The sequence below is a fragment of the Vidua macroura genome, chromosome Z (assembly GCF_024509145.1).
Source record: "Vidua macroura isolate BioBank_ID:100142 chromosome Z, ASM2450914v1, whole genome shotgun sequence".
Taxonomy (NCBI): Eukaryota; Metazoa; Chordata; class Aves; order Passeriformes; family Viduidae; genus Vidua; species Vidua macroura.
The window spans coordinates 33078115-33103279 of NC_071611.1; the positions used below are offsets into that span (position 1 = coordinate 33078115).

General features: G+C 38.5%; 1 protein-coding gene across 8 annotated transcripts in view; it reads left to right on the forward strand.

The window, feature by feature from the left end:
* Window positions 1–321: 321 nt before the first annotated feature.
* IL6ST (interleukin 6 cytokine family signal transducer) overlaps window positions 322–25165 on the forward strand; it is a 41577-nt gene continuing 16733 nt past the window's right edge. For 7 of the 8 annotated variants that reach the window (XR_008441124.1, XR_008441125.1, XR_008441126.1 and 4 more), the window contains exons 1-14: window positions 403–599; window positions 7435–7515; window positions 8076–8387; window positions 10182–10314; window positions 11597–11757; window positions 12099–12250; window positions 14197–14356; window positions 16668–16750; window positions 17621–17840; window positions 20123–20299; window positions 21047–21145; window positions 21738–21884; window positions 22822–22962; window positions 24184–24280. Coding sequence is in view for 5 of the 8 variants with exons in the window: in XM_054002557.1 (XP_053858532.1) it covers window positions 416–599; window positions 7435–7515; window positions 8076–8387; window positions 10182–10314; window positions 11597–11757; window positions 12099–12250; window positions 14197–14356; window positions 16668–16750; window positions 17621–17840; window positions 20123–20299; window positions 21047–21145; window positions 21738–21884; window positions 22822–22962; window positions 24184–24280 (2147 nt within the window). In the remaining 3 variants the exon portion in view is untranslated. Of the gene's footprint in view, window positions 600–7434; window positions 7516–8075; window positions 8388–10181; window positions 10315–11596; window positions 11758–12098; window positions 12251–14196; window positions 14357–16667; window positions 16751–17620; window positions 17841–20122; window positions 20300–21046; window positions 21146–21737; window positions 21885–22821; window positions 22963–24183; window positions 24281–25165 lie in introns of all 8 variants that reach the window. The other variant, XM_054002558.1, reaches the window with a different exon arrangement.

Below are 25165 nucleotides of genomic sequence, written 5' to 3' on the forward strand. Positions count from 1 at the left end.
CGCCCGTACTCCCAAGGGAGTCTTGTGAAACGCCGGGAAGGCCGCTGGCTCCTCAGGCCTGCTCAAGACAACATCCACGCCGGGCCGCTCGCGCAGGCCCGGCCGGTTAAGGGCCAGGAGAAGCTTCCAGAGGCCTGGCGGGCGGCGGCCCGAGTAGGGTCCGGCCGTCCACAGCCGGGCGTCCCGCGCCTGCCGCCCAGATCTAAAACACACCTTGATGGGAGAACCCTGCGAAGGGCGTGGGGCACGACGGACGGGACGGAGCGGTGCGGGAGAGGGACCCCGCCTCCCTCAGGGCCCCGCCGCCGCTCCCGCCCCCCGCGCGCGCCCCCTGCGCCCCCGGGATCCTGGCACCGGTCGCCGCGTTACGGGAAGCCCCGCCCCTTCCTTCAGGCACGCCTCTTTTAATGACGTCATGAGCACCGCGGGCCAATGGGGGCGTGGGTGGAGGAGGAGGGAAGGGCGCGCGGGGGCTGGGGCGGGGCGGGAGCGTGACCGGGCGCGGGGCCGCGCGTGCGGGACGGCGGCGCGATGGCGCGAGGCGGCTGTGCCGATATTTAGGGGCAGGGGCCGCGGAGCGCGGGCGGCGGCGCTGCCGGGTAAGAGCTGGGGTGTGCGGGGCTCCCCTTCCCTTCCACCTCCCCAGCGTCCGCTCCCTGAGGGGCGTCCGCTGGTGGGGACCGTGATGGACCGTCCTTTTCCTCCGGGCCGTGCGCCGCAGGCGGGGGCACCGCGGCGTTCGTTCAGAGCTGACCGGGACACGAGCCGGGCGGGTGAACAGCAGTGTTGCGCCACTCGGTTCCCGGGCCGATCGCCCGCCGTGCCCCGCGGCGGTGTCTCGACTCGTCCAGCCTCCCCTCGCCGGCGCCGGCGGAGCTGCGCGTCGGTGACGCTCAGAGCGCAACATGGCCTCTCCCGGGGGCCTGGGGGTGCCGAGCCGCTCGCGGGGCCGCTCCGCCGGGCCCCATCCGCAACCCTGCCGCCGGCGTGGCGCGGAGGGTCAGGCTGAAGGTTATCTGCCCTCTTCCCCAGAGTGGTGGTGGTTAGTGCTGGCCGTCCAAGTTGGCAAAGGTGTCGCGACCCTCGTGGGACTCGCGTCTTTCGGCTTTTTCGATTGTCACGTAAGCGTGGCTGTGCCACCGAAACGCATTTCCTTGATGAAGAGATTTGCGTTTTGTTGCCGTCGCCTGGAGTATTCTGCTCTTGTTGCTTGTAGATGGTAAAAAACTGCTGCCCTGAAAGATCCGCACACTCTGTCTAATTGCTGGTCCAAGTACTGGAGCGGATTCCCTGAGGAATTAGGGAAGAGTGGGTACAGTGGCCGTCTGGTTACTTCCGATGTGGTCCTGAGCGCCAGTCATCCCCTGTAGTAGGGCTCTGATGCTTTCCCTAAAAAAAAAAAAATCAGCATCGTTATTTTCATCTCTCGGATGATGAAACTGAGGCACAAAGAAAAGCAGGCTGCCAAGTGTTTTGGCAGGATTGAGGGGAATAATTCCCAGTCTCAGTCTTCGTGCTTGTTTTAGGCTGACTAGGGGTTTGCCAGCTGGTGGCTGCTTGTTACTGCTGAGGCATTCTGAAGGCATAGTTCTACACATCAGATAGTAGAACTGTATGGATGATCGATTATAGTTCTGTCATTAGTGATATGTTCTGTCACAGAGGGGCAGAGGGGGGGAAGGGAATCCATAACCTTCCCAAGAAGTTGGATACTTTTGGGAGTTAAGATCTTTTTTCTTACAACTTCTTTTCTATACAAATGTAACATTTCTGCTTCCTATGTGCTGTTACTTTCAGAGGCATGTAGAATATACTGTTCAAAGCATGTAACTTCTGAACAGGTTTATCTATATGTTGGTGTAGCAAAAGAAGAATGTAAGTGTGGATGATGTAAATTTGAGATTACTTCCTAGAAGCTGAGCATTCAAAGTAATTATTTGGATGTTGTTTATCTGTCTGGAAATGTTGTGCTTCAAGTAAAGTCAATAGATAAATACTTCTGGCTGAGGAGAAAGATAGATATGCACATCTGTAAGTGAGTACACCAAATGGAGATACTGTTCCTATGCTGCTCGTCTGGAGGATTAGCATTAGCACAATTATATGAAATCAAATCACCTTTTTGGCCATTTTTAAAGCAATTATTCTTGTATTAGAAAGAACTGTCTAGATTAGAGAAGCAGCACTGCTTGTGATCAGTCTGGAAGGTTTGATTTCAAAATGAGAACACTGAGTGCTAAGACATAACTTTGTATAAATTAATTTGATTTTTGACTTGCTAACTGTGAGAAAATTCTGAAGTATTCCAGAGAAATTGATTTACAGTTTTAAGAAGGTACCAGAAAGAACTCAATTATTGCAGGCAAATTAGGTATTTCAGTAATTTTAAGCTTTGTACCTGTTTTGGTTTTCTTTTTTTCAGTATATTTTTGTTCTGACAGCTCTACTAAAAGTGCAAGGATAAGCCTCCTTCTAGAGGCAGAGGAATAAGTACAGTAAAGAAAGTATGTGCTTAGATGGTGAAAGGGATAGGGATGTCATTTGTACATAGGGATTTTAAATACAAAAATGTATTTCAGAATATTCAGTTCATATAACATTACATAATATTCTCAAGTGCTTCTCTTAGAGGTGTCTGGTGTTTTTTGAGTCTCCTAAATATTTCCAAGAAGGAAGTAAGCTTGGAGGAAGGAAGGAATCTTAGAGATAAAATACACTTAATTAGAAAGCAGTTACGGTTTGAGTAATCAAAATTCCTTGAGGATAGTTACAGCTTTTATATGGCTTTAAGTACAGTCTGGCTTGTTATAAAAGCTCAAGCAGCAGCTGCTTCGTGAAACATCCCTGGTTCTGTCTGCCTGAGCTATGTGGATTCCTAGTGACAGATTACCTCTTGAATCTGTAAGCATAGGTCTTTGGGGTTTTTTGAGGAATTTCTGGAAATCCATTTTACCGCAACCTTTGGTTTCTTGTGACTGATGTGATAATGAGCCTTAATAGACTGAGCACCTTCCTGTGGTGGTTGTGGTGTTATCTATACTTCCTGACTTCCAAGCTGGCTTTGCTGGCAAGTACATGTTATTTTAGCTATAGTTTCTTAAACTGACATTGTGATTTATAGGTCACTTGGACAGGAATTGCAGCTTCTCTGAAATGGAGAGATAACCCATTATATAATGACATAAATCTGTGTTCATTTTGGGGCAGATCTCATGATCTATGAAATAAGATTAATTTTTAAGATTTCTCTCGTGCTCAAAACAAGTATTTGTTTCGTGTGAAAGCCTGATACTTCACGAACTGTTGGTCACAGGTTTATTTTAAAACTCAATACTTGCTACTTTGTACAAATAAGGTTTAATTTTAGAGTTTTTATTAGCTTTTCAGAAATACTACATGAAGCATCAATTTATGGATCAGGCATAAAGGCTTAGTGCTTTCCTTCCAAAATGGCTGCAGGATGTGAAGAATAATAGAAATCCCATTTGATTTGGAGATTAAATAGGATGATCTCATGGCATGTGAGTTTAAGTCTGTCTTCACAGAAATAATCAGAGCATTTTAACAGTTTTTTTCCTCTTCAAGGTAATTTATTTTCTGTGAGTTAAGGACTGTCATCAGCAGCATTCTAAATTGACCATGTTAGTTTTACTCAATAGTACTTTGATCTTTTGCCACTAAACCATGAGAACAACATGGCAAACTTCTAAAGTCAGTTTCTGTCTCCCTTGCCTCTCCACTTAGTGATCCACAACAACTGCATAGTATAAAGTGTTCGTTTGGCTCTTACACACACTGTACCAGTCAGTAAAACATAAAACTTGGGTTAAGCTGTGCCTGAAAGAAATTGAGTTTTCTGTTGTCTAGACAAACAGCTTAGTCTGACTTAAAATCGTGAATGGTAAACAATTAGAGTTTAGCATTACTGTTGAATGATGCCACTATCTTTGAAGGCTTGGTGTAGCTTATATGCAGGGTTTCTGCACTGTGTTTGCTTGAGCATTTTTACACACTCAGATAAGAAAACACCAGTTTGCATAGAAGTATTTTCCTCATTCTAATATGAAGTATGGCTCCTTGTTTTAAGTCCCACCATTTATTTTGGTTTTTTCTTTTCCTTTATGGTTTTCATGTAGGCAGGATGGATGGAAGTGTCTAGTGTAACTCTGGATCTTTCCCTTAGAACTAAATTTCAATTAAGAATCAGTCCTGTAAAAGCTAGAGACACTAATGTTTTCAAAAATAGCACACATTAGAAGGGATTGTAATAGCCCCTTTGTGGGTCTAGGGGTGTGTTGTTTCAGTCTTCTTCAAACCGCATTGATCAGCAGGGGGTGGGGGTAAGTAACATACATCAGAACAGCCGAAAGCAGATATATGCTGAATTGTGGCATGGCTTTGACACAATAGCTTCAGCTGCTTGGTTCCTATACTGGAGATCGGTGGCTTTCCACTTAACTCTCTTTTGCAGGTGATGGAGCATGAAACTCCATTCTCTTGCCTTTCAGGAGCTGACTGCAGTGGAATCGAGTAGTATTATTTGTGGAGGGCTTATCTGCTCCCTCAAAACAATTGCTAAACTTTCCAAAGTGCAAAGTAGTAGAGATTTGAACTTCAGTCTGTTACATGTGCATGAATCTGTTTGGAACAGTTGAAATGTTGTTTCTCAAGTCTGGAGGACAGTTGAATATAGAAATGGCATTTATATGAAAATACAGTTTAATTAAATAATTTAATAAATTTTAATTTCCAGTGAAAAAATCATACTTTAGGACAAAATGTGATAATTATGTATTACTGTTTACTTATTAAGCTGGCTATTTCTTTTTATTTATTTTTTCAGTTGCTTTGCAGTATGTTTTTAATAGCCTGAGCCATACTTTATAACTGCTTGTGTGAAAATCAGTGAATAGTTTTGTGGAAATATTGTTTGAATTTAATAAATAATCACCCAAAAGAAAACCAGTAACTTTGTAATGGTGTAATAGCTTAGGTGACCCTGCCATTATTCTAAGGTGGCATGAATCATGATGGCAAGTGGGAGAGAAATTAAACAACATTCTAAAAAATTTCCTTTTTACATCTATTTCATTCTTTCCCCTTCAGTGTGAAAGGTGTTTCTGCTATTGTTTTGCAGCTTTTGGCAATTAGCAGTGAAGCAGAGCTCATGCTTCTTCCCACCTGGCTTGTAGTTGCCCTCAGACTTCTGATGAACTTCAGATTTCTACAACAGAACTTGTTCCGATTAAATAATTTAAATTAATCTTGCTTGAAATAACAGATCCTAAGGTCTATCTGTAGTAGAGCTCAATAGGCTTTGGCTAACAAGCAGTATTCTGGTAAGTGTTAGCACAAGCCTAGTCATTAAAGTAGATCCCTATGCACTGGTTTTATTTGGTGATTTAAACTAAAAGAGAATATTGTTTAGAATTTGGTTGTATTCACCATGCAAATTTATAAAAATTTTTTAAACTACTTGGGTTTTTTTTTAAAAATGCAGAAATTCATGCATGGGTAGAAACCTTATTTTTCAGATGTTGGACACTTTACTTCCAAAATAAGCAAGAATCAATTGATATAGTTATTTCACTGTACTTGTGTAATAAATATCCAAATACACATTGCATTTAAAGCAGTATAGTGGTTCTTATATCCAGCCCAGTGAGAGTACATAAGTAGAACACAGAAAAAATGTATAGCTTTTTGGTTCTCAATGCCATATAGCTACAGTCTAATGACAAACAACTTGTTATTTAGTCAAAAAATGAACTAACAAACTTCCAGTGACAAACAAATGTTTGTTAATATATTTTTTAAGTTTTTCAATCAGCAATGTTCATACTGTGAAGTTTCTATATAAGAAATTTTGGTGGGCTTTGAGTAATGAGCTCACAAGTATAGAAGCAAATAAAGATACTGCTGGGTCATTCTGATCACTTTTTAGTTCTAACTGAAATACATCTAGGCAAACCCTACAAAGACAGCTATAAATGTTTGTGATCTACTTTCATTTAGTTGTTCCTGTGAATAGACATTTTCTTTACATTACACTGTTTATCTTGATTTGTAAAGAAAAAATGGCTTAGTTGTGTTGATGTGTAAGGAATGAGGTTCTGGCTTGGGGTGATCCATGCTTAAATGTGTGTGTAGTTTTACTTATATATATGTGAAATACCTTGTGTCTGTCACTACTATGAAGTTACATGCAATCAAAGCAAAGTCGTGTTTGCTGTCATAAATTGCAGTTTCTTCTGATAATAGTAAGTGTAGCTTATTAATTTTCCTGTCTGGAGAATACTGTGGAATTCTGTTTAAATTTTTAGTGAGTTTCCTTTTATGGGGCAAAGCTCAGAATACTAGTTTCCAAAGAAATTCTGTCAGGTTAGTGGAAAATAAAACTTCAGAAACAATGTTACTGTAGGCCATCTCACCTCAAATTTTAGTAAACCGAAAGAGCCTATGTTTACTTTCTAGGTGTAAGAATAGTATGAAGTCTGCTTCTAGAAATCAGCTTGTGAACTAAATGCCTTATTTCACTAAGCCAGTCTACCTGTTCCTGTTAAGATGCGTAAATGTAGCTAAAAATAATATAGCTCATATGCTTAGTAGAGAGTGGTCACTTGCTTTTGGTAGTTTAAGGATGCTTTAAAACTGTAAGTTGAGAAAACCAGAACACACTTAGTGGCTTCATAACAATGGGGGTGGAAGCTATTGTGTGAATGCTTCAGTATCTCTAAAGTGTTTTCTAGAAATGTCAAAACTTGAGAATGAGTCGGCTCTGTTGCAATACAGAAATAAATAGCATTATATAATATACTCCAGCTTTTGGGGAATTGCAAGCTCTGTTGTAAAATTTTGAAGAATTAATTAGTGTTTTTTCTATAGTAGACAGCAGTTCTTGATATAGAAGCATTGTGCTTTGTAATTCCTGAGTATATTTTAAGTTACTCTTGTGAAAGAGACACGTGGTTTTGTGGCGAGTTGTTCTGAACCTTTTCTGAAGATTTTGTGTCAGTGCCCTTGAAAGTTAGGTAAGTATGAAAACCATAATCAGATTCATAGGGTTGTATTTTAAAACCTGAACCACACTGTTACACCTTGTATTCTAACTGAACCTCCTACAGAGTTACCAGTGAAGTTTCTTTTCATGTACAGTGTGAAAACCCAAAGTTGATACATTTCTTAAACTTGTAATTAAATCACCTTTAAACAGCCTCAGTTTTTTTTTAAGTAAACATTGGATTTTGTTTTAGCAGTGAGGAAAATGGAAACAATTTGCCCATTCTAACATGAGAAGATACAAACACTACCAGGAAAATAAATGTGTATATGGGAGAAATTATCTTAGAACAAATACAAATCTGATTTTGACATTGATCTAAAGGAAAGAGTAATAGTTTAAATTTAAAAATATATATCTTTCTCTTGTTACAGAAATTATGTGCAGCATGTTTTCTAGGTGGAACTGGGTGGCCTGTGGCTTCTATCTGTTGTTGAATATTTGTTCTCCTGACGGTAAGAGTTCTGTGTCTGAAATACGAGAGGATATAGAACTAGTTACATTGAATGTTTGAAGCACCTGCTTGCTTTTTGTCTAGATACTTGTTGGATGGGGACAGAAAGTAAGGTGTGTTAGGATAGACACACCCAGTCTTCTAATGCTAGTTCACTACAGCACAGGTGCACACTTACCCCAATTTTCCTGTGGTAACTTTATTAATAGAAAATACTTTTTTATCATAAGAGTAACCTCAAATATAACAACTTCCTCCTTCAAAAGATAGAAACATGCACCCCTTGACTCTCCTGTCTCTCTTATGTGTCTCTATTTATTAATAGAGCTTTCCTAGCTTGGTGAAGTGCTTTTGCAAAGCCTAAAGAACTCTATGCTGATTTTTGCCCTTAAATCTTCATTGTGGTCTACTAATGCATTTCAGTTTTATTATTGTCAGGTAACTACTTAACTTGCTTAGACACATGTAGTGTTTTTAACATTGCACCAGTGATGTATCGGCAGTATTGGTTAGGGTATGTTGTGTAGTTCTTAATAAATGTGAAATTTGTTTTCTTTTTAGCATCAGGTGGACTTGTGCAGTCATGTGGTCACATCATCCCAGAGTCACCTGTACTGGCCCTCGGTTCCAATTTCACAGCATTATGCATTCTGAATGAGAGTTGTCTTGACTTTGGCAATATCTATGCCAGTCAGATTATCTGGAAGATTAAAAATAGACTGGTACCTAAAGAACAGTATCGTGAAATAAACAGAACAGTTTCCAGTGTCACATTCAATGACACTTCTTCACTAGCTACTCCTCTGACATGTAACATTTTAGCAGATGGGCAGATTGAACAGAACATTTATGGAATTACAGTTACAGTAGGCTGTGAGTACCATTTTTTTTACATTTTATTCTGGTCTTAAGAAAATTGTTTCTGAGAAATAAGAAAATGCAAAAAATAGAAAGTGTGCATATCTTTAGGCAGTTAATTTTTATTCCCTCGGTTCCTGGATAATTGAGTAAAAATATTGTCAAATTACATGCCACCACAGCTGCTCAATATGCACTGAAGAAAGTTTTCTAAAAAGTAGAAAATACTCTGGAGTATTTCAGTGTTGAAATAGGAAAAAATTGAACAATAAAAAGTGGCAGATTTGAATTACAGAATAAAGATGTGGATTTAACTGAAATAGGAAGTAGGAAATTAACTTTTCCTTACTTCTTGATTCTGTATCAGAATTGGAGGAAATACTTCTAGGTGACATGTTCTGGTTTCATACTAACATTTTGAAAATGTTTTCTTCATTAATGGGCTGAGAAACATTTAGTCCATCTGTATCACTAAAGCTAACCTGAATTGCCTTAAGGATGGAACATATTATTTGGATTCCTTTACCTCTATACTGAAGAAAATACTTTTAAGTACTTATAAACTTCATTTATTCTAGAATGATAGCACTTGCATGGTTCAGACCAAATGCTTTTAGACAAGACTGTCTTGAGAAAGTCACATGAATAAATACTACTTCTTAATTATTTGGTCCTCCTAATAGGCCAAGTGTTATAGTGTCCTGAATATCATATGATATGGCTGATGAATTATGTTGTCTCCTAGTGATGGCAAACAGTACTGCAGTTGTGAATGATATGCATGCCAAAGGCCTGCTTGAGTTCACAATTCAAAATTATATGCTTCTAACATGACTTACAAAATGCTATCACAAGAAAGTAATGCCTTCCATTTCAGTTTCTGAGGAGTAAATATTCTACCAGAAAAGATAAAATAAAAAAATATTTTTAAAAGGTAAAATACATGGAAAGGTAAGGACAGATAAATTAAGATTATAAACGTAATGACAATACAGATGACATTCTGCATTTATAATTCATGTTACAAGTCTTGAGATGCATTTTTATTTAAAGCTATTGTATTTTGATACTGTCAATTAAAGAAAACTAAATAATGAGACTAGCAACAGGTTTGAGAAGAATACAATTATTCAGGAAGAAAGCAATAAGGTTCATAAGGTTGTTCTATTGAAATTAGCACTCTGCTTGCAAGCGAAATAAAATTCTCTAAGTACATTATACTGTTGTAAATAGTGATAATATAGGAGGTAGAAACAAATTCATATGCTATAATTTCAGTTTAAGAGGGAAAGAAAATAGTTTTGCTGCATTCTGAAGAAGTTCCTTACACACTACAGTGCATGGATGAAGATCCCTAAGCTTTCTGGGATGGGTTTGCAGCTCAGGCATCTTCCATACCTCAGCTGGGGGACAACAGAGCTATCAAATGGCTTATAGAGCTCAGATTACTGGCAAAGTCACTATGTGCCAATTCAGTAGTGGTTATTAATTTATTTTTCTTCTGTGTGAATTAAAATATATGTAGACAAGAGATGGTTAATACAACGTTTTGTGTGTCAGAATGAAAAGTCTTTGTTGTTCCTTACTAGCAGGTACTTAATCCTTATACAGCCTACTGTTTGTCAAAGCAGCTATTTAAGCTTCTTTAATTGCAGGATTGTATCCAGCACTTTTTGCCACATCCTTTAGAGAAAAATTAATTAAATACTTCTAATGTTCACAGAAATCACTCTAGTGGGACACTTAAAAGGATTCTTGCTGGATTGAAATGTGTGTATAGATTAATTGTTGCTAACTCTTTCTATGCAGTGGCTCCAGAGAAACCCAAGAACTTAAGTTGCATTGTGCATCAGGTATCAAGATTCACATATGTTATGACTTGTACCTGGAACCCTGGAAGGCATACATTCCTGGATACTCAGTTCAGATTGAGATACAGCTGGTAAGTAGCGCTCTGTAGAATATCTAAATAATTCTGAAGAATATTTTTATGCTAAACCAACAGTCCTTGAAATTCCTGGTTTTTTTGGGAGAGTTCTTAATATAAGTCCAGTTTTCTGAAACTCTGTGGTCTGTCTGGTATGAGGGGGAAGGGAAGAGTTAAAGAAGTTGGCATTTAAGTAATTCTAAGTCAGATGTGAAGTTTTGTTGCTGAATTTGTTTTGGAATAACAGTAATCTCATATTTTTCTGTTCTTCAAATACATGATTAGTGTGGCTTCAGTACAATACATCTCATAATAGGGGGCTATACCCAAACTCCTACACTTTTCTGGGTTGACAGTTCTATCCCATTCTAAACAAGCAGAAGATGTCTCTGCTCATTGCAGGAGGATCAAACTATGTGACTTTTAAAGGTCTGTTTCAATCCAAATCATTCTATGATTCTAAGTAGAGAAACTAACATAAAATGACTGAGTTTTGTGAAGTTATTATCTATCTGCACTTCATAGGAACTGTGGACAAACACTATTCTGAGTTAATCCTAACATGAAAGCTTCAGCACAGTATTTCTCCTGTGAAAGCAAATTAAGTTACTTTCCAAACTCTTTAGATGGCCTCTCATAAAATGGAGTTTTTTAGATGGCCTCTCAGTTTAAAATGGAGTGAACAGGATCGTTGCATTCCTCTGGAAACAGGAATGATTGCTGACAGCTTTCCAGCTACCCCATTCAGCTGAAGTGTTTTGGTAACAGGTGTAGTAGAAAGTATGCGCAGATAGAAAATATAAATGCTTTGCAAATTTCCTGATGCCCCCAGAACTATCTAGTGTTAGTGTAGCAGAAGATGGTGAACAGAAATTGTATTGCACCTCTAACACTGTACTCTTGAAATGTATGCAGGTAGCACTGACTACATTTTCTAATGCATTCTACTTACTGGCCATATTGCTTTTGATTAATTGTATCAGTTCTTGTTCTTTTCTTTTTTAAGCCAAGTCGAGTTTTTATACAAATTTATTTACAGTGCTGTAGCTTGTGCTTTTGAAGATATGTGACTGGAAGTCAAGAGATTTTGTTTTGGTTTCAATTCCAATGCAATTATGCATTTGTGGCTGAACAAGCCATTCCCACTTTTTCTTCCCCTCCCTCTGCTTACAAAATTAAGGCAGAGGGGAAACATACAAGATAAACTGATTGTTCACTCTGATCTACTTGAAAATATTCTCTAAAGGAAACCAAACTTACTGCTTTGAATCTTGTTTTTTCTTTCTCTTTTATTTAGGCCAGAAGAGATCTTTCCTGACTGTATACCAAAAGATGTAAACAATTCTTGCACCATTACTGATATTCAGTTCTTTGTTAATACGGAGATCTGGGTGGAAGCAACAAATGCACTTGGGAAGGCTGAATCTGATCATCTTGTTGTTGATCCCATTGACATTGGTAACCATATGCCCCTTGAGGCTTTAATAGAACATTACTGCTGCTTTTGTGTATATTGCTGGACTGATATGTTAACATTTCTTCACTATGAAAATGGTCACTACATAAGCGTTGTTGACTAGAGCTTGAACTGTGCTGGGCAAAGGTAGAGATGATGAGAGATTTCTTCACAATTCAGATAGCAAGTTTGTGTTGAGTAGTCTTATTTAGAAGATGGTGTAAAGCAGCAGCCATTTTGGGTCCTGAAAGACTTTAATAGTAGTGCTGCAATATAGTTTGCCAGCTTCTAATGGCATGGTAAAGTATAGCTGTGGAGTTAACTTTAACTTCTTCTCTTTTAGTTAAACCACTGTCTCCACAGAATGTATCACTCACCTCAGGAATACTGCCTACTGTTCTGCAGCTTTGCTGGGAGAATTGGATTTCAGATGCTGTGATGATGCTGAAATTCAATATTCGCTACAGAATTGTTGGCGACACAAACTGGTTGGAGGTAATACCACTAATGTCCCTTGCCATTATTCTGCTGTATTACAGCATCTGTCAAACTGGAGTTCCCCCTGTTGCACTTCAGGGCATTCAGTTTCATTTCATTATGTCTTACATGGCCACCCAAGGAAGTTTATCTGGCCTGTTCATGGAGGCTGTGATCTAGGTATTTTTTGGCACAGTCTGAGTATGGTGACCTTTTCATATCTTCGTGCACTTTTCTGCTGTCCTCCCTGTCACCGTGCAGTATGTTTATTTTAAATTTTATTTTGCACAATGTGTAAAACATTAATGAATTTCCATCTTCCCATGCATGTGCAAAATGAGTGATCTAAATGTCATTCAAAGATTGGATAAATACTGTATAATGCTGTAATGCTTTTTAGAAATTACTCTACCTCCAGGTGAGCTACAAGAGGTCCAGGCAGGGCCACAGGCTGGGTCAGAGTGGCTGGAAAGCTGCCCAGTGGAAAAGGACCTGGCAGTGCTGGTGATGGCAGCTGAACATGAGCCAGTGTGTGCCCAGGTAGCCAAGAAGTCCAATGGCATCCTGGCCTGGATCAGCAATGGTGTGGCCAGCAGGACCAGTGATTTATCCACCTGTATTTGTCACTGGTGAAACCACACCTTGATTCCTGCCCTGTATAAATGCCTCAAGTGTGAGGCAGTCAAGAACAGGAAAAGTGTAATGAGTTAGCCTTACCTGTAATCTACTATGATATGTTCCTGTTATCAAGAGCTGTGGGGTTTTTTTTCCTTTATAAATCAATATTTATACATCAATCTGTTGACATATTTTTAATAGCTCTTCAGTTTTTCCTTACTTTAAAGCCTTCTCAGAGCAGTAGTACTCCAGCAGAGGTCCAAATGTATTCTCAGTTCTGTGAGTTCTTGGAAGGAAGACTGCTTTTGCTTTTACCAAAATACTCTTTTGGAGCAGGTAGCCTAACACAGCTCCTTGTGACTAATGTGGCTTTAGATGCAGAAACTATTTTTTAAGGTCACCTGTATTGATACTTTAAAAACACTGGCCTGTACAATCTAGTCTGCAACTCCAGGATGGTGTATATGTTGTCCTGATAGAACAATAGGACAAGTTCTTCTGACTTGTCTTGCCCTTTTAACATATGAAAATAAATGAAATAGTAGCTTTTAAGTGAGCTGAACTTGCTTAGCTGTGGTAAAATTGGGCTATTTTGATAATTCTTTACCCTCAGGATTAACCTCTTAAGTGTTCTGCATTTGTGTATAATCTGTAGTCATTACTGCCAGGGATCCTCACTGTAGAAAACCCTTAGTTGCAAGTGGAATAATGTGAAGAGTCAGTGTGTTACCTGCTTGTGTCCATTATCTACTCCACCCTGCTTCCCTACATACATACTAAGAATACTTTTCTGGCATTTGGTTACTCACCTAAGATTAAATCAAGGAGCTTATGAAAATAATTTATTAACAAAACTATAAACTACTCTAAAACTATTTTCAATTTCACTCAAGAAGTACTGTTCTGGATCAGTGGAAGCAATGATCCTGGACTTTTAACTTCTAGTAACCAATAATTTTGCAATCAATAATCAAGCAGGTCACCTAGAAAAGTTCTGAATTGAGGCAGGGTACTACAGATCAGTAAGCAGCAGAATTATGTGGAAAGGAAGGAGAGTGAAGTAAGCTAATTTTCAAAAGAAAGATAATGAAATTGTCCTGAGGTAGCTGCCTAACTGTTCTAGTGTATGTGTGTTCTTATACCTGGTAAAGTCACACAACTGTGACTGAACCTTTACCAGACAATGTTTGAGAATTGAAGTTTTTGGAAATGAGAGGGAAGGAAAGCTTGTTTGTGTTATGTGTGTGTGTGTGTGGTGGGGAGCCTTCTGGATGACTGCTGAAGTAGCACAGAACTCAGCTCTACAGTATTTTGAACACTTTTAAAAATCTTGGTCACATTTGTAGGTTCCTTCTGAAGATACAGCTTCCACAAGAACTTCATTCAGTGTTCAGGGTCTCAGACCCTACACAGAGTATGCCTTTTCCATTCGTTGCATGAAGGAAGATGGAGTGGGCTACTGGAGTGACTGGAGTGAAGAAAAGACTGGGATGACCATTGAAGATCGTAAGTAGTTTATAAAAGTAGGTCACTGCCTTCTCAAGTGTGTGAGCGCTCTGCAGTTTGGCAACGGCCAGCTAAAATGGTGTATCCTTGCTTGAGCTGCTTGCTTGTGTAAGCAACAAAGCTCTCCTGAGTTACTTTCAGCACTGACTGACTAGACCCATGCATTCCAAGGAGAATAAGAATATAGCTTCCTGTTAAGCTAGTGTAGAGGTGCTCCCTGAAAACAGCTAGAACAGCAGCAGGGGAGAAGAGCCTTCTTCACAGAAAACTGTATTCTCAAAGTCTTCTGGAAGAAATCTAGGCTTTATGCTTGGCTTTTTATTCTGAAGGTTATTCTCTGTAACAGAAGTAATCCTGCCTAGAAAAGGTTTTCTTAGTAGACCAAGTGCCTTAGTTTATGAACAACTTGATGTTTAGGAGGCTAGTAAAAGTTATAGGTGAACAATCATCAACAGTTAAGTAACAGAAGATCTTAGTCATACCGGATGCATCGATTTCTTCACAAACTTAATAAAACAATGATACAAAATAATGTGCATGTGGTAAGTGTAGCCTCTTATGCACTAAAGCATCCAAATAATACTTTGTTGAAACTTAAAAGATGTGTTCATTTTCATTTCTTTTTCACTCTGGTAGCCTGCAAGGTTGGCTTTGTTTCTGGCTTATGCTGATACTACCCCATAGAGAGCCAGTGTTGTGTACGTGATACTCAGTAGAGAATCTATTCTTAAATTCAATTCTATAAATAATTTGTTACAGCTATTTAACTTCAGTGTCAAGCTGATTGGTATTTTTCTGGTTTTTAAATGTGCTTTAGCTTTTCCTGCTTGCACCTTTATAATCTTGTTTCTGTAATATCTTGTATGTCCCATCATGTCTTCCAAGGCATGTCTTTTCTGAGCAGTCTGTTCACTGTAGCGTTTCAGTGCACACATCAAGTTAAATCAATACAAGTTCCATTATTAAAACAGATTGGAAATACTTCCTTTTTTATCCTGATTGAATTAATTTGTCAATAAGAGGGATTATTGTAGTTTTTGTTTAGAACAAGTAGAGTTTGTATCTGTGATTGCATTGCTTCAGTTCTGTGCAAAATTTACTTTCTCTGGGGGAGATACTGTAAAATATATCAATATTCTAATCTCTGCTTTTCAACTCCTAATGATAGTATGACTTCATTTCCTGTGTTTCCTATCTCAGGCTGAGCAATAATGATTTCAGGACTGCCTGCCTATTTAGATTGCATTGCTGCTGTGCTGTGGTGACTGGCTTTGCAAAAATGTGCTAATATTAAGTACCCATGTCTTTCTTTAGCCTCAGAACAAAAGTTTTACAGTAGCAAATGAACATGAGGCATGTCATGTTAGATTCATGATTTCTATTAGGCAAGATGTACAATTGCTTCTCTTAAATTTGAATCAAATTTGGATACTCAAATGAGTAAAAGAGCTCCCTTTTCCTCAATTCATAGTTCTCCTCTCGCAATGTAAAGCATAAAATATGAGATGCATGCTGTACACTTGGTACTGAGGGGTGTTTGAGGTTAAAAGCCAAAACTTTGTAGTACACTAAATGCTATGAAAGAATTCTGAGAAAAAAATAGTCTTAAAAGATTAAAGATGTAATTAATTTTGAGATCAGCTTTCTCTTGGGGCGAAGACCCTCACAAAAGATTGGCCACCTTTTATTGCTTTGTGCAGCATAGTATTGGTTGGTTCATTTTACTTTGAAATGGAATTTGTTATGGAAGCACAACATTTTCATAGTACAGTTGCCAGAATGTGCTGTAGTATTGTACACAAGTACTGCAGTTCTGTTATAGTTTTAGAATCAAGGAGTCTTACTGCCAGGAGAAATTTGTCTCCTTGTTAACTCTTTTTAAAAAAACTGCATTTTCCTTTTTTCAGGTAACTTGATATTGAGGGGTAGGAACAGTGTTGGATGCAGACTGTAGCAAGGTTTGCAGGATCAGGTGTGCAGGACTGTGCCTCTGAACACAGGCTGCACAGTGTAGGTCTGATCATGCCTCACTCAACATTGTCACCTTTAGTCTAATCTTGCAGATGCCCACCATTGTGACTCATACTTCTGTTGATACTGTCCACTTAAAGCAGAACTGGTGTCTTGCTCATCTCTTCAGGAAATTTTCCACTTTATATGTCAAGCATTATTTTCATTGAGAAATCAAGAAATGCTTTTTAATATGCTTTTATTTTTTTAAAGAAAGCAAGCATATAATGATAATCAAAGGATGAATTCAAATAGATTAAATAAAAATGATTCTACTCTCAAGCATTGTTTGTTTCATCAGAACCATCTAAAGGACCACCCATATGGAGGATCATTGATTCATCTCACTCACCAGCTTTCTGGACTGTGCATCTATTATGGAAGGTAAAGCAAATTGAAAAAAATTGAGCATTCTTTTTAAAACATGAGTTTTTAAGTAGAAAAATCTTCCCAATAGCCTTGATAGATGACTGGGATAGTATGGGGTTTTTTGATACCAGAAGTGACTTTAGTATTGTTATGATAATAGTTATGAAAAATTAAATGTACACTTGTAATCATTTAACTCACACTCATCTGTGACCTAAAATGCACGGAATATACTCATATTCCTCATTTGTTGTCCTACTGTGGATTTGGAACTGCCACTTGAATAGAGCATAGCTTCATGTAGTGTCTTCTGTAAGCTAAAATGTGGCAACACTGTCTGGACAGTGATACCCCAGCTGCAAAATCCATTAAGTCTTGAGATACTGCAGAGTACAAGGTTATTAAAAACAGCACTGTGCATCTGTGCAGTAAGGCTGCTGTATCTAACTGGATGATTGGTCCAGCTGGGAAGGGAAATGTGATTATGGTCCCCATATGTAATCACTCCCCAAACCCTGCTTTCTTTTGGTCCATGAACTGTGTCATATTTGTCGTATTAACACAACAAAAGGTGTGAGATCCCTTTTATGTCATTGTGCTGTAAAGTCACATAATTTGGAGGTTTTATCAACAAGTTCTGCAATCCTTACAGAATAGCTTTTATTAAATCACTAGGTATGATCAAAGAGTATTTAAACAAGAAATGGGCTTTGAAAGTGACTGCTTTATAGAAATATGCACAGATTATTTATGTTTTTCTTAAATGTACAGGTATTTGATCTATGGAACTTGCACTGTTCTCATATTTTTTAATTGTACCGTAAGGACAGTAAGGTACATCACATTTGTTCAGTATCAGCTTAATCAAAGATGTGTTTCTGACAGGCATTGAAGCCATTTGAAGCCAATGGAGTAATCTTGCAATATGAAGTGACTGTCAGAGATAAATCATCTCTTTCCAGTCCAGTGAAAAAATACAATGTTACCAGCACCAACCATACTTTAGAGCTGCGGGAAGGAACTTATGAAGTAACTCTGGTTGCCCGTAACAGTGTTGGGGCATCTCCTCCATCAGTTTTACTTATCCCAGCAAGTAATTCAAAAGGTGAGTGTCCTGGTAATGTCTCTATCAAGTAAATCTGCATGGCCCTTTTTATAAGAAATCTTCAGTGTTGTAAAATAATACCTTTTACATGGGTACATAATTAAAGTATTACTGAGTTATCTACAGCCTCATGCCTTTTGTATATACTGCCATTTGTGTGCCAGGGTATATGTGGATTTGTGTATTCACAGTCTCATGCCTTTTGTATATACTGCCATTTGTGTGCCAGGGTATATGTGGATTTGTGTATTCACAGTGTCATTTGAAGCTATATGTGTTGTTCTGCTGGGTTTTGATTCTTAGAGCTTCTGTGTACTATATTCCTTGTTGTTTCTTTTCTTAGCATAGCAGGCATTTTTGTGTCTTTCTTAAAAATAAAATCAAAAGGTTGGTATATATTTATATATATAACATTCTGCCATTATTCCTCCTTTAATTTCCTGATCTCCCTCCCATTCCTTTCCTTGTTTGTCCCAGTCTTATTGTCCTACATTTTCAGTATCTTACCTGGTTGTTTTGTCATCTGCTTCCACTATTTCCATATTGTTCATGTTCTTTATGTTCTATTCATTATGCAATAATAGTAAGGACAGGCTGGTTTATCCTTATTTCCAGCCTTTTCTTAGACAATCCGAACACTACTTGTATAGGTAGCAAAAAAAAATAGGTATATGAATAGATGCAGGTAAACACCAAAGAAGAGCCACTGGTTCTAAAACTATTAGATTAATTAGTTAAGGGTATAAGGGTATAAATTCAAACAAAGTAGTATTGCAGCCAGGAGGAAGTACTTAATAAGGTATACATGTATGGTATATAAGCATATAATATGTATTACAGAATAAGCTAAGTTGGGAGGGATGCACAGGTATCTTGAAGTCCATCTACTGGCCCAGCACAGGTCACCCCAAGAGTCACACTGTGTGCCAGAGAGCATTGTCCTGCTTTGTCAAACACTACTTGAACTCTGTCAGACTTGGTGCTGTGACCACTTCCTTGGGGAGCTTGTTCAGTGCCCAACCACCCTCTGGGTGAAGAACCTTATCCAGCCTAAACCTCCCCTGACACAACTTCAGGCGAGTCCCTTGGATCCTGTCACTGGCACTCAGAGAAGGGATCAGTGCTTGCCCCTCCTCTTCCCCTCACAAGGAATTTGTAACTGCAATGAAGTCTCGCCTCAGTCTCCTCCAGGCTGAACAGACCAAGTGACCTCAGCTGCTCCTTATATGGCTTCCCCTCAAGGCCCTTCTCCATCTTTTTTACCCTCCTTTGGATGCTCTCTAATAGTTTAATAACTTGATTATACTGTAGCACCCAAAAGTGCCGCCAGCACTCGAGGTGAGGCTGCCCCAGTGCAGAGCAGGACAATCCCCTCCCTTGCCTGGCTGTGATGCTGTCCCTGATGCCCCCAGGACACCCTTGGCCCTCCAGGCTGCCAGGGCACTGCTGGCTCATGTTCAACTTGCCGTGGACCAGAACCCCAGGGCCCTTTCCATGGCACTGCTCTCCAGCCTCTCATTCCCCACTCTGTCTGTACATCCAGGGCTGCCCCATCGCAGGTGCAGAATCTGGCACCAGCCCTTGTTGAAGTTCATACGGTTGGTGATTGCCTGGCCCTCTACTTTGTCAGGGTCTCTCTGCAGGGCCTCCCTGCCTTCAAGGGAGTCAGCAATTCCTCCCAGATTTGTATCACCTGGGAGCATGCTTAGTGTCCCTTCCAGTCCTAAGTCACTATCAGGCCACAGGGCTGATGATGGAGCCCTGGGGAATGCCCCTGGAACAGGTCCCAGGTCCCCAGTCTGATGTCACCCCATTCACTGTAACCCTTTGTGCCTGACCCGTGAGCCAGTTGCTCCCCCATCACAGCATGTGTTTATCCAGCTCTGGGCTGGACATTATATATACTATTTACTTCTATATATACACACTATACATAAAGTATAAGTACTTAGTAAAGTACTTAAGTGTAACTGTACACTTGTAAATTCCCATTCTAATTTTGATTTCTCTGTTGAAATAAAGTGTTTTTTCAGAAGAAAGAAACATAGTGTCTGTGTGAATAGAGAAGTTGAGTCTGACTTCCAGTTTTTAAATAGCCTGATACTGCTGTTGGATCTCCGATACAAAGATCCATGTGTAAACCTCCAAATTCCAGAAAATGGTACCTGCATTTACTTAAGTTCTGTCAAATAGCTACCATTACCCAAAAGTATCAACATTTGCCAGAACAGCACCTATCCTGAAAGAATTGTCAATATTGATCACTTTTTCTTTCATTACAGCTCCTGTGAAGAATCTTAGAACATTACCTAAACATGACAAGTTGTGGGTAGGGTGGACTGCTCCTAACAGTTATGTTCTTAAATATGTGATCGAGTGGTGTCTGGTGTCCAGCAGCTCAGACTGCATCATAGAATGGCAGATTGCACTAGGAGATGTTCAAGGAATTGACTTAAAAGGTATTTAGCTCATAAATCTATATATAATTTGTAGGACACTCTAATAACCTGCTTAGTGTTCGGAAGATGAGAAACATCCTCATAGTGATTAGAATTTTATGGTAGAACAGGGGTTTAATACTGAGGGTTTCAATTAGTTTATTGGGAGTGTATGGAAGTATTTGTATATTTTTGTCAAATATACAACTGTATGTGATCTTGAATTTTGAAATTTATGTAATGTAACAATAAGGGCTTTACCTCCATTTTGGTTTTAGTATTGTCATTCTTGGAAGCCATTAAAATAGTGAAAAGGCTGAGTTCTTTCAAAATCAAATTCTTTGATTACTCAACTCAAACAGTGAAACTTGATCAGCTTTATTCTTTTGACATTATGATCAGTATCTGAAATCAATAAATTGGGGACTTAATGCTACAGATAAAGGCTTTCTATTTAAAATAAATTTCAAAAAAACACCCCTGACTTCTGTGAAGTCTACTTTTTAAATTTTACATTTGAATGTGAACCATTCCTTTAGTTAATATTTTGAAGCAGTAGTTTTCCTTTAGTTAATATTCTGGAGAAGTGTATCAATGAGCTCTAGAAAATACTCAGCTGCATTAAGTCCAAGTCCTAGTTAAACAGCAAAAACTCAGAAGCCTGTATCTGAAGTAAATAAGAAGGATAGCGAGCAATTTGACTGTCTGTGAAACACGACCTTTTAAATTCCTTTTTTTAGGTATATATTTTTTTATTCCTTTTATTAGGCATAAAGCCTTTCAAGTGTTACTTGATAACTGTGTACCCTCTGTATGCTGATGGTCAGGGAAGTGGACAGTCTGTGAAGGCTTATCTTAAGCAAGATCGTAAGTATAGAATCATCACCTTGAAGCACATACACTGACTCTTTTTGACAAAACAATGAAGAAACCTTTGCTTTAATGTAGACTATGTAATGAAAAATGGTTTAGTACTTGAGGATCAGGTGATATCATTGATCTTTTGCCATCTATTATCATCTATTCTGCTTTTTTACAGGGTTTGGGAATTAGACAGACGGCTGACTATGGCTGGCTCTTTGTTTTTCCAACCTTTATCAGATAATTAGACATGAATTTGTTATTTTAATGATATATTATATATATATTATATATTTATTATTTATAATAGTGATATTTATATGCTGATTTATTTTAAATTTCAAGTGTAAAATCAAGACTTAACTTCATTTGAAGAATCCCACAACTTGCTGATTTTTCTTTTCGTATCTGTTTCTGAATGTTTCTTTTTTAAAACATTTTTGTAGTTTTTATGTTGTTTGAAAACAATATTTCCAGATGAGTTAGTCAAACTATTCCATTGAAGTTTTTATGCTATTACAGTTCAGTGCTTGTTAATATGTTACTTCTGTGAATGCAAGGTTTCCAAGCAGAAACTAATCTTCATCTCCTATTACAGGTCCTTCAAAAGGACCTACTGTTCAGACAAAAAAAGTAGGAAAAGCTGAAGCTGTTTTGACATGGAACCATCTCACAGTTGAGGAACAAAATGGATTTATCCGAAATTACACCATACTTTACAAAACTATTGATGGAAATGAAACAGGTAGTAGAAAACAGAAATGTTTTGTGGCATTGAAGTGTTTCATCTGTCTCTTTCCTAATATTTGTTCCTGAAAAAAAACACCGAATCAGTTATATCTGACAGTCTGTTCTGAGAATGTAAAGCAGGTGTCTGAGCCACAGTTGTCCTCCATACAGAACAGAAAGTTCGTAGTAAAGAATTCAGAACATTCAGTCTGTATATAGCAGGGTACTGAGTTTAGTTTCTGAAAAGTGATTTGTGAGTATTGTGCTCCCATATACAGAATTAAATGATGGTATATGAAGATGATGGCAAACCGTTCAAGATACAAAAGGAGTTGACTGCATTTAATTATGCTAAAGCCTTAAGGAAAGGAAGTGGGGAGGAGTTTTTTAATCCTTCTTGAGCTGTAGATCAGTATATTACTGATGTAAATCATCTTGTTTGAAGTAGATCTTAGTACACACTACTACATTCAGTAGTGCGTATGCTTCTGCAGGCATACAGGCAGCTGGCACCATCAAAACTTTAATATTTAGATTTGCTTAAATTGTAAGGGCCAGGTACTTATGTGCATACCTGTGTCTTACTATTCCTTGCCTTGTTTTTTTTTCTAGTCAGTACTAGCAGTTCCTCATTAGCACTATGTATTTGGCTTACTAGACAGACTTTAAGCTTCAATTGTACTACTAGTTTAGTTTGTAGGTGCATTCTGGGGAAAAAAACTTCACAGGAAATGAAATATAGAAAAGAGACTAAATCAGATACCTAAACAGAAACAAATGAATCTCAGCATTTTTTATACAAGTTTGCAGTCTTTGACTGTTGTATTTGCTAGCTGCTACACGTTCTATTAAAATTATCTTTCACATCTGAACTCTTGATGTCTTATGTTGCTATCTTTGTGGAGATGTAATTTTTTTGTAGAAAACTAGTATAAATTTCTTCTTCTCTATAGTTGTGACAGTGGATCCTTCCAAGACAGAGTATACCCTTTCCTCTCTAACCAGTGACACACTCTATACTGTGCGGATGATGGCATCCACAGATAATGGAAGCAGGACCGGTCCTGATTTCACATTTACTACACAAAAATTTGGTAAGGCTGAATGGCATATTGGTAGAAGTAGGAATTAATGTTGCAACAGTACAGCAGGGCTCTGTGAAAGATGTGGTAGAAGGGGAAGGTGATTTTATTTTAAAGTTTCAGTTACAGTCAGCTTGCAATGTTCATAATACCTGGGTGGCTTGTCTAGTGTTTTTTTACGAAGAGGTAGTTTAGTCAGAATTTTTCTGATTACATAGAGAACAAGATATCCTCTGCAAACCTCATGAATTGCATTTTTTCTGTTATTAGGCATGCTGGTTTGTATGTGTTTTGTGTGTTTTATACTTCAGGTTATATAATGTTTTGCCCTGACCTTTAACGAGTCATTAGGATTTACCCAGTGCCCTTGTCTCTTTTGGTGTCCAGGGGCATCTACCCCTAGTCAGAGTCTTTGTTTTAATCCTGATAAAGTGTGCTGAAGAAGCTGTAGAGATGTGTGCTTGTATCTTAATCTCTGATGTAGGTACCAGTTGGCATATGTCATTCTCAGAGCCCTTTCATGTTCTTTCAGATCACTATGAAAGTTTTTTGCAGTTCTTTACAGAGACTCATTTTGAATAGTTAAATTTATTGTATGTTCAGCTTTAGGGTGCTTCTTATGTGTAAGGGTAACAGCAACATTACTAACTGAATTTAATTGTGGAAGACACTTACTTAAATTTAATGGAGGCTTTTTTTCTGTATAGTGTTGCTCTTCCCTAAGCATTCTCCAAGGTTTACTTAAGAATGTGTGTAACATTGGAAGGAATACATAACAATAATGCAAACTTTGGTGTTTGCAGGCAAAGGAGATTTTCATGTACAGAATAAGCTGATGGATGAGTAGTGATGTTGTTTACTTTACTTATTTGACCATGACTGTGCTATGACAGCCACTGGGGCACTGAAATACCTGGACAGCAGATGAATTGGCAAAGATGTTACTGTCATACCTGCCCAAGCTACAAAATTATTGGCTCTGTCAGTACGACAGCTTCTAGGTCAGCCCACCTTTTTTGATGCAAAGCACTAGATTGTCACGGCAGAGCTTTTCATGTTTTCACCAGGAGACACTTTTTGTATAGTGAAAAGGTTCTTCTGAATGTGAAGCTTTAAGACTGAACATTGAGGTATTTCAGTTTCAGGTTCTCCTTAACCTTTTGGAAATATGTACTGCTGTTGAGTTCCTTAAATGCCAAAGTGGGCTATAACTGCTTCTTTCACCTCCTTCAGGAAAAGGAGAAATTGAAGCCATAGTTGTACCTGTGTGTCTAGCATTCCTGTTGATTGTGCTCCTTGGAGTTCTGTTTTGCTTCAACAAACGTGACCTGTAAGTACAAATTAACTCTTCCTCATATTTCTGAGCATAACAGAAATGGCAGTAATTTATACCAACCCAGTTAAGTATTCTTCAGTTAGAGCAGAAAAAAAAGTTAAAACATGCATATATTGATTGGTGTTAAAAACTTCTGTGTTTTCCATGAGAAACCAGGGCCTCTTCTGATACTGTTAATTACACACATACTAAATGTTCTATAGTTCAATACTGCAAGAAAATTAATGCTTTTCTTGCTGGACATAGTTAGGATTAGATCTATGTTTCTTAGTCATCCTGTGAGTGGAGTTTTGGTCCCTAGTTTATGAAGATGTGGAAATCTCTTCCTTGTATTTGGGCTATTTAATTACAGCATTAACAAACATGAAGCTTTATGACAAAAATAGGCAGACACCATGATCTCCAGTAACTCTGCCTGTTTACTGACTGCTGGGAAGCAATCTGCCTCCTCCTGCTACCCCACCCCAAAGCTCTTGTCTGTGGCTTTAACCAAGATGTCATTGCTGCAGTGTTCTCCCTGGCAAGGCATAGCACCTCTCCTATATCCCCTGTCAACTATCCTTTCTTTCTAATTAAAGGCAGCATTTTATACCCTTTTCCTTTTGACCTCCCTGCTGCTCCTAAAATTAGTTCTTAATGGACATCAGTTAGAAAGCCCATCTTGAATTGTTCTTCAGGAGTTCTCCTTCAGAGAAGGAGGTTTGTTGGATCAGTTTATAAAGAGCAGGATAGGTGCATCAGTTTCAAAGCTGGTTTGGTTGGGGGGGTCATGTATCTACAGAAGCTTCTGGTTATAAGTAACAGTACATTCTTAAGAGTTAAAAAGCAAGTTTTTCTTCCAATTTTTTTTAATTATTTTTAATTGTGAAATTAGCTTAG